This window comes from Phalaenopsis equestris, unplaced genomic scaffold (assembly GCF_001263595.1).
Source record: "Phalaenopsis equestris unplaced genomic scaffold, ASM126359v1 Scaffold000175, whole genome shotgun sequence".
NCBI classification, from domain to species: Eukaryota; Viridiplantae; Streptophyta; class Magnoliopsida; order Asparagales; family Orchidaceae; genus Phalaenopsis; species Phalaenopsis equestris.
This window is the reverse complement of record NW_018164617.1, coordinates 108,133-120,858: the sequence shown is the minus strand read 5'-3', so window position 1 is coordinate 120,858 and position 12,726 is coordinate 108,133. Positions and strand designations below refer to the sequence as shown.

At 31.0% G+C, this 12,726-nt stretch overlaps 1 protein-coding gene across 1 annotated transcript in view; it reads right to left on the bottom strand.

Moving 5' to 3' along the window:
* Positions 1 to 196: 196 nt before the first annotated feature.
* LOC110022243 (DExH-box ATP-dependent RNA helicase DExH1) overlaps positions 197 to 12,726 on the bottom strand; it is a 76,892-nt gene continuing 64,362 nt past the window's right edge. Inside the window, exons 15-16 of the mRNA XM_020721082.1 lie at positions 6,922 to 7,290; positions 197 to 522 (exon numbers count right to left, since the gene is read on the bottom strand). Of these exons, the coding sequence (XP_020576741.1) occupies positions 406 to 522; positions 6,922 to 7,290 (486 nt within the window). The 3' untranslated portion in view covers positions 197 to 405. The remainder of the gene's footprint in view (positions 523 to 6,921; positions 7,291 to 12,726) is intronic.

The window sequence follows — 12,726 nt, the reverse complement described above, 5'->3', positions numbered from 1 at the left end:
GAACACGAGCTGTTCGCGAACGAGCTTTTTTGACAACTCTACATGAATTACCAATATAAAAGCTAATTGTGCCGAATAAAACTAAGAAAACTTGACAATACTCGCAAAAATCAAATTTTAAGCGATGATATTTAGTGCATTATTATTATTATTATTTCTAACAATACTAAACAAACAATCTCCAGGAGTGAAAAAAAATTGTTCAGCATATGATTTTGCAGTATGTAAGGGAACTAACATCAGATTCTGACAAACAAAATATTTTCAGATTTTCTTTCAATAAATAGTGATATCTCCCTCAACCAAAGAATGATTAATACAGGTATTTTACTCAACTTGGCAGGAAAATTAACGGTGGCAAGCTATGAAAGCTTCATTTAACAAACATGCCAGATTGTAAACATTTCAACTATGCAACAATTCTATAGCAGCATCCACAACTCCTTTTCCTTCGACAGACATATCAAGGGCTGGGAATTCAATTTTCCGTTGCAGAAGGCTGTCAAGTTCTCCTCTCAATCTCTGTTATGTCAAGACATTTAAGCAAGTATAGAAATTACTATAAGGGCATAATATAATAATCACTTAAAAATTCAACATGAAGAGAGTGGCCAGCTTAACTATGAGAAATTTTGTTTCCCAAAAGTGATTATAATTTCATTTTGCTCCTTAGCGTCTTTTATCTGGAGTATTTAATACCTACTTAAACCATGTTCCCTTTAAATACCACATTACAAATTCATCATCTTTGACGAACTGACATGAAGAAGACAAAGTTACTTTAAGCCTGAAAAAGTCAGTTATTAGTTAAAACTTCAAGTTTTTATTTATTTTTTATTTTATTTTTTTGCATTTAATATTTTTAGGTGCTAGAATTTGAATTGTTGAGGCACGGCTTTAGAGGCACGAGACTATGTAATGGGGCTTTGATCTAGTAATTGCAGCATAATCTTGGACTAGAGGCACGAGACTATGTAATGGGGCTTTGATCTATTGCAGCATAATCTTGGATTTGAGAAGTGCCTGACGGTGATAATCCCCAATGGACAAACAAGGCTTTAAATTTAAGGAGTATATTTTTATTTTGATGAAATCCCCTAGGGTTATGATTTTGATAACTAAACCATTATTAAGGAGCAAAACGTTTTTTGTGGCTGGGAGCTTTGATTATATCAATATTGCTTTTAGCTATGATTTATGACAACTAAACACATCATTGAGCTTAGAGGGCCCTGGTATCGTCTTCAAAAGCAATCTATTAGACACCCCTTTGATTATGTTGTACAATGACCATGCCTACTATAAAGATAACAAACCATACAATTTAATGTTCAACCAAACAGGGTTAAGAAATTTGATCCATCCATAGGCTTATTATATCGTTGGAAAATCACTTTAGTTCATATTGTCGTACCACGTCGAATTAGAAAAGTTATAAAACACCAAGTTCGACATTATGTAGGGACCATCCCACAAGGTCATCTTTTGACTTGTTTATGATAAATGTTGTCATCAACTCGACCACTTTCATGCATGTTAAGGTTTCGACATTATGTAGGGACCATCCCACAAGGTCATCAACTCGACCACTTTCATGCATGTTAAGGTCAGCTATCATTATTCAACTCGACTTTAAACAGGTAAACTGGTTATTCTTTTACTTTCGCATAATGAGGCTTTGAGAGCATTGAATTCTTCTTGCCTGATTTTACAAGAGTTTTATTTACTTGAAGAGTTTGATACACCAACGGTTTTACAATTTTTATTTAGTTGAATATCAAAAATAATAATCAAGGTAGGGGGTGGGGTGGGTGGAAGCCACATTGACTAGCACAAAATAGATTTTGTATTGTTCTATTTATTTTATAAAATAGTCATAAAGTGAGTCAGGTTAGCTCTGTCAAACGTATGCATATAAGTGGATCAAAGCAAATTTAATATTTTTCCTGGTATATAGACCTTAATTTGTATTGAGTTATTAATATTTTTGGTATTTACAGTGTATAAGCCAAATATAGGTTTGTACATTTCTAATTAGTCCCTGGGAAAGTTTGAGGCATTGTATATAGATTGAGAAATAATCAATGATTTTTAAAGCTAATTTTATTTTTCCTGATTTGTTTTCTTTTCTTTTAGAAATATTAATGATTTTCCAAAAATTTAGCATTTTTTTGCCAATCTTTTACTGCATCTATTATCTAGAAAGTTTTTATATTCATCTAGTTTTACTCACCTTTGTTGTAATTCAAAAAAAATGCCTCATTTTAGACTCCTCAATTTAAATTTTTGTGCTCAACCATAGATCGCTTGGATGAATGCAAACGAAATTCAAAGAATAAAATAATTTTGCACATTTTAATATGAGACATAATTTGAGTTAAATTTACATTTAAAGATGTATTTTATTTCAAAATTTTTCTAATCCTAATTTCAATTCTTTTTATTTGCAAGGAACTGCAAATCCTTACATTACATTTAATTTGATTCATATTTTGAATTGATGCATGCATTCTATGCCTTCTTTTAATTCATTTTTTGTTTGCAAGTTTGTCTATGTATGCCTCAAAAAATTGTGTCAAATGCATTTTTTATCCTTGAAAACTTTTGACAACACTTTAATGTCACAAACATGAGTACACTGAAAGTATTTTAGGTCTAGCCAAAATGCCAAGAAATATGAGTGATGCAATGCATGAGGCAACACAGCCTAAACAAATTTTCCCACAACACTAGGAAGAGTATTAATATTCACTGGAGTATTCCTACAAAAATAAAACAATAAAATAGGACAATATTTTTCTCACCACACGAAGAGCACTATAAGGTTTCTATTTAGCAACCACATGACAATTTGTAATTTCTCCATAAGGTTTTAATGTGGACCCTTCCGAGATTGTCGGACTTATCAACTTACTGAGATTACAATTAGCTCTAACAACGAAATAGTGGTAAATATAATCTCAACACTAAGGTGTCCAACCTCCATAAATCATTTTGAACTTTTATACTATATATCATAAGTCTACTCTCTCCCCTTCTTAATCTTATTAATTCATTTAATACGTGCACTTTTTTAGACTATGCTACACAAACCACCAAAAGCTTATTTTCAATTACTAGAATTTCATTAAATATCACTCCAACCACAACACTAATAAATCATTGTTATCATTATCATCAAATTTTTCTCAACTATTTGATTTCATAAATCCTCATTTTTTTATTTGTTTTTATCGAGTATTATTTAAGTTAAACTATTTGAACAACTTCCATCTGACTAATCTTAAGTCTAACCCTTCTCATTCACAATTCTTTTTTGCTTTTTGCATTAAACAAGTGAATTTTATACCTTTTGTTACACATGCCATACAAAAAAAATTTTCAATTAATTTATCTTCAATAGATGTTACTTCAATCATTTATCTAATAAAATAATTTTTTTATTTGGTATTACCACAAATTTGCCTAAACATTTCTACTTTTGTCATTCTCAACCTAGATATCAGTGATAATTTTAAAACCTAAACTTACATGCATATGGAAAGAACTATCTAATTAAATAATTTCCTAAAATTTACTTTTCAAGTATCCAAGATATCCTCTTATAGCAAATATAACTCTTAAAACACTTTTCAATTTTAATCTAGTATTAACTTTGTTGGCCATATCCTCATATATATCTCCATTATTCTGTATAATAAATAAAAAAATACTTCCATTAAACAGATCCAAAATTCGCACTCTTCTAATAATGTTAAATGATAACTATTACAATCACACCAACTTAAATCATTTACTCAATCTTTATTCTACTAAATTTAAGTCACTTATCTTATAAATATTTTATGCACTATTCAAAATACATATATTTTGATAGATATCTTACCAATTAGAACTATATCATCCCTAAAAAGCATACATAAAAGAACAAAAAGGAACCTCACATTGAATAATCCGTTGCAACCAACTTCATAATCAAAGCAAAAAAAAAAAAAAAAAAAAAAAAATTGCATAATGATGAACTATACTCGAATTTATCATATTTGAAAACTCCTCGGCACTCTACAATAACTTCTAAAACTAATTAAAGCTCCATCAAACTTATATATGAATAACGTTAACATAAGTTTGACGCAACTCTTTATGCCTTTATGTGCATCAAATCAATTCTAATGATACTTTGATCATATGCTTCATTAAAATCAATAAACATAAAATGAAATCCTTTATCTATTATTCTATAGTACAACTTCCAATGATGAAACTAAATTGATTATACGAAACTAACACAACTTTTCTCATTCTGAATTCATTACTCTTATATGGCTTTTCATTGTAAGATTTATAACTTTCAATCTTCTACAATTAGCACAATCTTGATCATCAATTTTGTTCAAAACTATTGATACAAAAATACTTCTTTAAATAAATTGACATCCTCTTAATCTTCAAAATTTCTTAAGGAACTAATTAATCAAAATAGTGATATCACCCATAACTCTCCATATTTCAACAAAGTAACTTAAATGGACGAAAATACTTAAATAAATCTTTGGCACTGACTCGACTTTAGTTGTTTGAATCAATATATTATATATTTCACTACGTAATTCATCATGCATTTTCTAAACAAATTTTTCTCAAATCCCATTTTTAGTATATTTTCAAAATGAATCTCATATCTTCATACAAGAACAAGCCTTCATCCCACAAAGTGGTGTCGGCTACATGAATCATTTTTCCCCATTTTGTCCTATGATTAAATCTAATAAATTAAGAACATTTTTTATAGAATATGCTCAAGTCTTTTAAGGTATACCCCTGTTTTTCTTAACATAAGTCGAATCTAAAGCATCTACTCTCCTAATCGGATCATCAGATAGTCGATGTTTAATTTGACCAAATCATCAAAGATGACTCTCTCTAATCCTGTCAACCACTGGAGTTGCACCAACCCTATCATAGATATATTCATTTCATATTTTGTCTCTACGTGTCAAGCCATAAATCCACCTAAGAAACACTAAACTTTGTTTTATGCTTCTCTTTTAAAGCTAACATTCTGTGCCATAAGCATTGCAGGTCTCACCACCATCTTATAAAATTTTCCATCAAGTCTAAGCTATACATTTATATCACATAATAAGCCTGATGCATTCCTCCATTTCAACCAACCAACTCGAATTCTACTAATAACATCCCCATCTATATCACTGTCACTTTGAGCAATAGACCAGAGATATCTAAGACTTTCACACCTTTTAAAGATTTGATCACTCATAGTTACAACTCTGCCACTAGAGCTACTATTACTAAAATTACATTACATCAATTTAGTTTGAGATTAACACAAATGAAGGCCTTTAGACTCCAACGTAGACCAACATAAATCCAGTTTTTCCTTAATTATTTCTCTAGTATTATCCACAAGAAGGGTATCATAAGCAAAAACCATACAACAAGATACATCCTCTTGTAAATGTCCAGTAAGAGCATCCATAACTAAAGCAAAAAGATATGGGCTTAAAGTTGACCCCTTATGTAATCCCTTGTTGACCCCTTATGTAATCCAACTGAAATAGGAAAATACTTGGTCAATCCTCCTTTTGGTTGAAAACAAGTAATAACTCTAGTGTACATATCTTTAATTACTTGAATATAAGTCATATCAATTCTTTTTTTCTCTAAAACTCTCCAAAGAACTTCTATTGGAACCTTATCATACGCTTTTTATAAATCAATAAAAATCATATGTAGATCATTCTTACTCTCTCTGTACTTTTCCATCAAATCTCTCAATAAATGTATAGCTTTCATAATAGAACTCCAGACATAAATTCAAAATTGATTATGAGAAATCTTTGCATCACGTCTTAACCTATGTTTAATTATCCTCTCCCATAATTTTAAGGTAAGATTCCTTATCGCCTTTATTCTTAAAAATGGGACCAAAATACTCTTCCTCCACCTCTCAGGCATCTTTTTAGTTTTAAAAATAAAATTTAATAGCTTCTCCTCCACCTCTCAGGCATCTTTTTAGTTTTAAAAAAAAAATTTAATAGCTTCGTAAGCCAAGAAACTCTCAAATCTCCTAAAAATTTCCACACTTCAATTGGAATATCATCAGGTCTTACTGATTTTTCACCTTTAATTTTCTTTAAAGCCTTTTGAGCCTTTTTTTACTAATGCGACGGTAAAAATAAAATATTTTATTATCGTTAACGATATTAAGATAACTAAGGTCGATCATATTTTCAGATATTTCATTGAAAAGTTTATAAAAATAGCTCACTCAACTATGTTGAATATCTTCATCAAGGAAAACGCTCTTTAATTTTCATCTTTAATGCGCTTTACTTGAATTAAATCTTTACTTTAATTTTTTCTTTGTTTGGCTAGTTTATACATATTTTTTCATCTTCTTAGTATCTAGTCTATTATAAAGATCACTGAAAGCATAATTCTTAGCGTCACAAATTGTTCTCTTAGACTCCCTACAGGCCACCTTATACTTTTTTTCTAATTTTCTAAGCTTTTACATTTAAACCATTTTTTATAAAACTTCTTATAATTTATCTTTTCTTGCACATTATTTCTTATGTTTAACTAAAATCTTATAATCTTAAGTTTGAATGCATCTAGCTTAATCTAGGTTTCCAAATCTTTAATTTCATAGCTATTCTTCATGTCTCGTTTTCACTTTCTTGGCAACAAGACATAGTACCGAGAAAAGTTAACTTTAGATAGCTAGGCCAAATACAATAAGAAATTATCCTCTAAAAGAACAAATAATGCAACTCCTAATCAATAAATGGCCAGAGAAAAATACCAAATGCCAAACTAAAATCATGTGGATTTGATTGATGTGTTATGATAAAAGAAATTCATAAAAATTATAAAAAGAAATGCAAATGCGTTCACCTGAATGAGTTGTCTCACACTCTTAGGGGCGGAGAAATGCAAGTATCCTCCTAGCATTTCAATCCCCTCGCCAGTTTTGCTAGGAATTAGGCTGCCACCAAAGAGGAGTAAAGCATAATCCGAAATATTTGTTGAATCCCTAATAAAAATTGATGTAGTTTTAACTTTTTCACTATAAGCCATATAAGGCAGGGGAAAAGAGTGGATCCTTGCATTGACGGAAGATGGATGGATTTCCACTTTTCCCACATCTTTACTGTAGAATGCTGTCCTCTTCCCTCTTCTCTTGCATTGAATGACATTAGGAAAGAGTCCAGCACACAATATGGCACGAACCATCTCAATGTCACCTCCATAAAGGTTATATGCCTGAAATAAGGTACCACTAGATTGCATTAGACATCAAAGATTACAAGAATGCGTAAAACATCAAATTACTTGTTTTTTGAAGTGTGTTTTTTTATGTAAAGAAAAATTAGCCCATAAAACAATGATTAATAAAACAAAACATGTTGGCAAGCATAATGCAACAAAATTTATACAAATTTTAAATCATTCAATGGAGCAAGTGCTTAAAATAAAAAATGAAAAAAACACCAAGTAAGTTGTATGATATAGATTATTGAATATAGAACTTTCAAGTTTATTCAATTCAAAAGAAAATAAAAACTAGCATTTTAGATAACCATGCCTTTAAAATGTTTGAAATAAAAACTGCAAATTTCAATATAAGAAATAAAAACAAATTTCAGCCACATGAAATTTACCAACAATATGTAAATCAAAGGTTATGCCTTTTTTGCATTCACGATAATTATCTTTAAAATTAGAGTTCAGAATAGCATCGTTCAAGAGGCAACAATAATTACCAATTGCATGGACAATTTTTCGGAGTAGATGACAACTTAGGATACCATCAGTAACATAAAATGAAAGGAGGAAAAAAGTGGTATATAAGCTGGCACTATCATTTCATTAAAAGCTTAGATACTGAAGAAATTGACACTCAGTTGCTAAGTATTACCGTGCATTTCTACAAAATGTCCAGCACACAAAACAAGTAAAAAATATATTAAACCTAACAAGATTCATGTAATAGTATCAAATAGTTCATCATAAATAGCCATATTCTAGGCCATAGAATTTAAAGCTTGAAAAACCTTGAAAAATTGGTAACAAATTGGCCATCATCAAAATAAGATACAGAAGTGATGTAAAACAAGTGGTTGATAAGCTTTTGAAAAGATCACAAACTATGACACACCAACTTGCATGAATCAAGTAATTAAATAATTCAATTACAAGGTGAAACTTTAAAGCAAGGTGGTCAGGATAGCACTGGCCAGCTTCCCTAATTCAAATCAGGTTTGGTTGGCCTCCTCTCCTCTTTAAGCTATCAATAAAAGTCAAGTTTCTGGATACGCTCATCCGACAATTGAAGGAGTATTAGAACTATATGGTTGGCCGCTCCCTCCCTTTCATTTTATATTTTGAATTAAGATATTATTAAGGGACTTATATTCGAGAGATAATTTTAATTGGACTTGATTATTTAATAATAAATTAATATTTTTGCTTATTTCAATTTGAAACCTCTACTTGCTTGGATGGCTTGGTCAGTTTTAGCTGAAGGCATGTAGTGAGGACTCGTTTACTATCGCTTCTCAACTCCTAACATTTGATGCCTCTATATCTCTCTACACACACATCAGACCCTAGAAGCGAGACTAGTTCTGGTTCTCATCATCTAAAAATTAAAACCGAAATTCGGAAGCCCTCAATTTTTAGCCTTCCTGTAAACACTATTCCACCTCTAAGTTACCTCTAGTCTCTTCTTCTCTCCCATACAACAGCTCCACAATAGCTCTTGGCAAAGTTACTTTGTCCACTAAACTCGAATACTTTCATTCAACGCTACATAAATCCCTTAATGCAAAATATCTCTCGATCACCAAAATAAACTGAAAAAGACCTTACCCAATTAACATATATCCTCTCAAAAGTCCTAATTGGATAACAAATGTAAGATTTACCTTTTCAATTTATCATATCAGAAACATTCGTACTTTATTTTGAAAGCAAGAATTTCTTTCCATGTTACTTTCTATTCTATAAAATTTATATGCAATCCTGTAGAGGACTCCACTATTATAGTACCTAGCATAAATTTATCAACCTATAATTACTTGAGATCTCTTGTTGTTTTGGGTGTGTGCTCCACCAAGAAATAGACCTATGAATTGTCTAAAATTCATAATAATCTGAAATTAACTTGCTTTGTTATTCAAAGTAATCAACATTGAGGGCAAATTTAGCAAAGCTTTTTCTACATGACTGCTTAAGCATGCAAGAAGATCAAAATTTTTAGCATATATTTCATATCTTTGGAGGTGTCTTCAATTGTAATTAATCTTAAGAAATATACTCTCATTGAGAGAATAATTATTCTTAAATTCCCTATTTGATTTTAAATTTACCTTGATGGCATGACTTCTCATGATTATTTTACAGACGTTAAAACAACATTTGCGGGGGGTCTTATCTCACTAGACTTCTTCCCTTCTCATTTTACAGAATCTCCTACATGAGAAAAACGCCCTTACATTATCACTACATGTTTCGCTTTGACGCTAGTATGTTTAACCTAACCTTGTTGACTCCTAAGAACAATGAAGCAATCAAAATATGAGTAGATAACTAAGCCCTCAATAAAATATTCATCAAAATTAGCCTCAAACATTAAGATATGCTTGAATTAATGTATAGCACCAAAATTTTTCCAAAATTTACTAAAGATTAGATGGCATCAAATTAGTTCATGGTTTAAAAATGAGTTAAAAATTGCTTTCAATCTTTTACATAACCTAACCTTGTTGACTCCTAAGAACGATGATGCAATGAAAATATGTGTAGATAACTAAGCCCTTAATAAAATATTCATCAAAATTAGCCTCAAACATTAAATGATATGCTTAAATTAATGTATAGCACCAAAAATTTTTCCAAAATTTACTAAAGATTAGATGGCATCAAATTAGTGCAAGGTCTAAAAATGAGTTAAAAATTGCTTTCATTTTTTTACAAAAATAAACGATTAAAATTTTTATTCTATTAAAATTATATGAATGGTTAATGATGCCTTTAATTCATCTACTTGGCTAAACACATTCATTGAGATTAAAAAAATATTGTACTTAAGCTTTCCAACTAAATTTCTAAATAAAATAATCTTTGGCAATAATGAGAACACTATGAAACATTTAAGATTAATGAAAAAAAAAAACTGAGTGAGGAAACTATATCACAATTTGAATAAGTGTTTCTTTTTTAGCAAGTGACTTTTCTTGAAGCTTTTGTTGTTTCATTTTATGTCCTTCAACCCGCTCAACAAAGATAAAAGCAATCACTAATTTACCAACTCGTAACACTTTTTATGTTAAGAGCTTCCAAGCATGAAACCGTTCTAGGGCTCCTATAAGGTGCTTTTGAAAGGGAATTTAGCGGAGAGGTGGTTGTGAAACAGCGAGATAATCATAATATGTGAGTTTGAGAGCATTCAGACGGGCCTATCCTGGTAGAAAACAACAAAGAGAACCACAAACGACATGACACGGATGTCGAGAATGTTCAACACATGTTCCTGCACAAGTTACAAATGCACCACTTGCAAAAGGAAAATGATACATCACTTCTAATGATAGAAAATTAAAGATATAATCTCTGAAACACAAAAAAGCCAAGTCTTCCAAAAAAAAATAATAATAAAACATATAAATAATATCATAAAAAAATACCCAATTAAAAATAAGAAAATAGAAAATAAATTAGAAAAAAGAAGAAAATTTGGGCTGAAATTTAAAAATTTTGACAACACCATTGTCTGTGGTCATAGGATGTCCAACTATCCTGCGAAATCCAACATTCGCGGGCTTGATTCCACATCATGCGGGATCACGCGGTCCCCGCCAAATGCTTCAGAATCAATCTTCCAGAGTAGGAGAGGTGTTTTCTTCTTCTTTGGAAAAACCTGAATCCCACTATCGATCGTTCATTCCCAAAAAGCGGCTAACGGGATTTCCAAAATCGCAGGTCAGCCCTCGTTTCTAACCATTTATCTATGGCTGCATTGTTGAACTAAATTAAATCTTTGTGCCTATCATACCCAATAAAGTCCTCCAAAATATGCCAAAAACTTTCGCATATCTGTCTGCATAATGCTCCTAGGTATACCATGAAGTTGAGCTACTTCTTTAAAGTATAAATATGTAATATGTGATATGTCTATTGTCATGTTATATGGTCCACTAAAATCAAGACAAAACCATTATATTGTTATGTTTGAGACAATTACACTATAAAAATTAAGCTCATGTCCATGCTAGACAACTCTAAACCACATAAGTCATTCCAAATTCTATTCTAATAGAACAAATAGTCAATCATTCTCTGGCACAATCAAAACTAGAGCTACATCTGGGATATTAATCTCATGAACCAAGCATTTAACAACTAAGTGTGTAACATATTTTTGTAACTTCACATAATTGGTTTTTTGTATCACATAGGCGAGTTGGTTAGGCAGAAAAATATCCTAGAATGAGGTGAATGACATGTTGAACCTCTATTGGTGGTAGCCACCCAAGAGATAAATTGTTAGTCAAGATATCCGATAAATCTCTTAACAAGGATTGCCCCTTTTCTAGTATCAACCATTGGGACACACTATCTTCTAATAGTCAAGCAAGAGTTTTTCTTATGGGCTCAACTTAAATCACTAGCAAATCTTTTTCATCGGCGGGAAGCAGATACACCTCTATAACATCATCTTCTTATGTGTCAATGTCAATTTCTTCAATTGCTCATTCACAACAACAACAACAAGCCTTTATCCCATGAAGTGGGGTCAACTAAATGAATCATTTTCTCTAATGTGTACTATTGAGTGTCGTATTTTCATTTAATTCTAATAGATTAAGATATTTTTATACAATATGCCCAAGTCTTTTTAGGTCTACTTTTGCCTTTCATAACATAAGTTGAATCTAAAACATTTATTCTTCTAACTGGATCATCAGATGGTTGACATTTAATGTGACCAAACTATCTAAAAAGATTCTCTCTAATCTTGTCTAGAACTAGAGCTACACCAACCCTTTCAGGGATAGATTCGTTTCGTATTTAATCTCTAAGTATCAAGCTGCTCATCCAGCTAAGCATTTTCATTTCAGGAACACTTAACTTTGTTTTATGCTTATATTTTAAAGGCCAACATTCTGCGCCATAGGGCAATGCAGGTCTTACCACCATCTTATAAAATTTTCTTTTAAATCAAAGCAGTACGTTTTTATCACACAATAAGCCCGATGCATTCCTCCATTTCAACCAACAAACCAACTTGAATTCTACTAATAACACCCTCATTTATATCACCATCACTTTGAACAAAACACTCGAGATATCTAAAACATTCACACCTTTTAATGATTTGATCATCCAAAGTTGCAACTTTACTATTAGAACTACTACTACTAAAATTATATTCTATGCATTCAATTTTAGATCTACTCAAACAAAAGCCTTTAGAATCCAATGTAGACCTCCATATATCAAGTTTTTTTCTGAATTCCTTCTCTAGTATTATACACAAGGATATCATAAGCAAAAAACATAGACCAAGGTACATCCTCTTGTACATGCCATGTAAGAGCATCCATAATTAAAACAAAAAAAGAAATGTTCTTAAAGTCGATCTCTGATGTAATCCAACTAAAATAAAAAAATACTTGGTCAATACTCCTTTTCGAA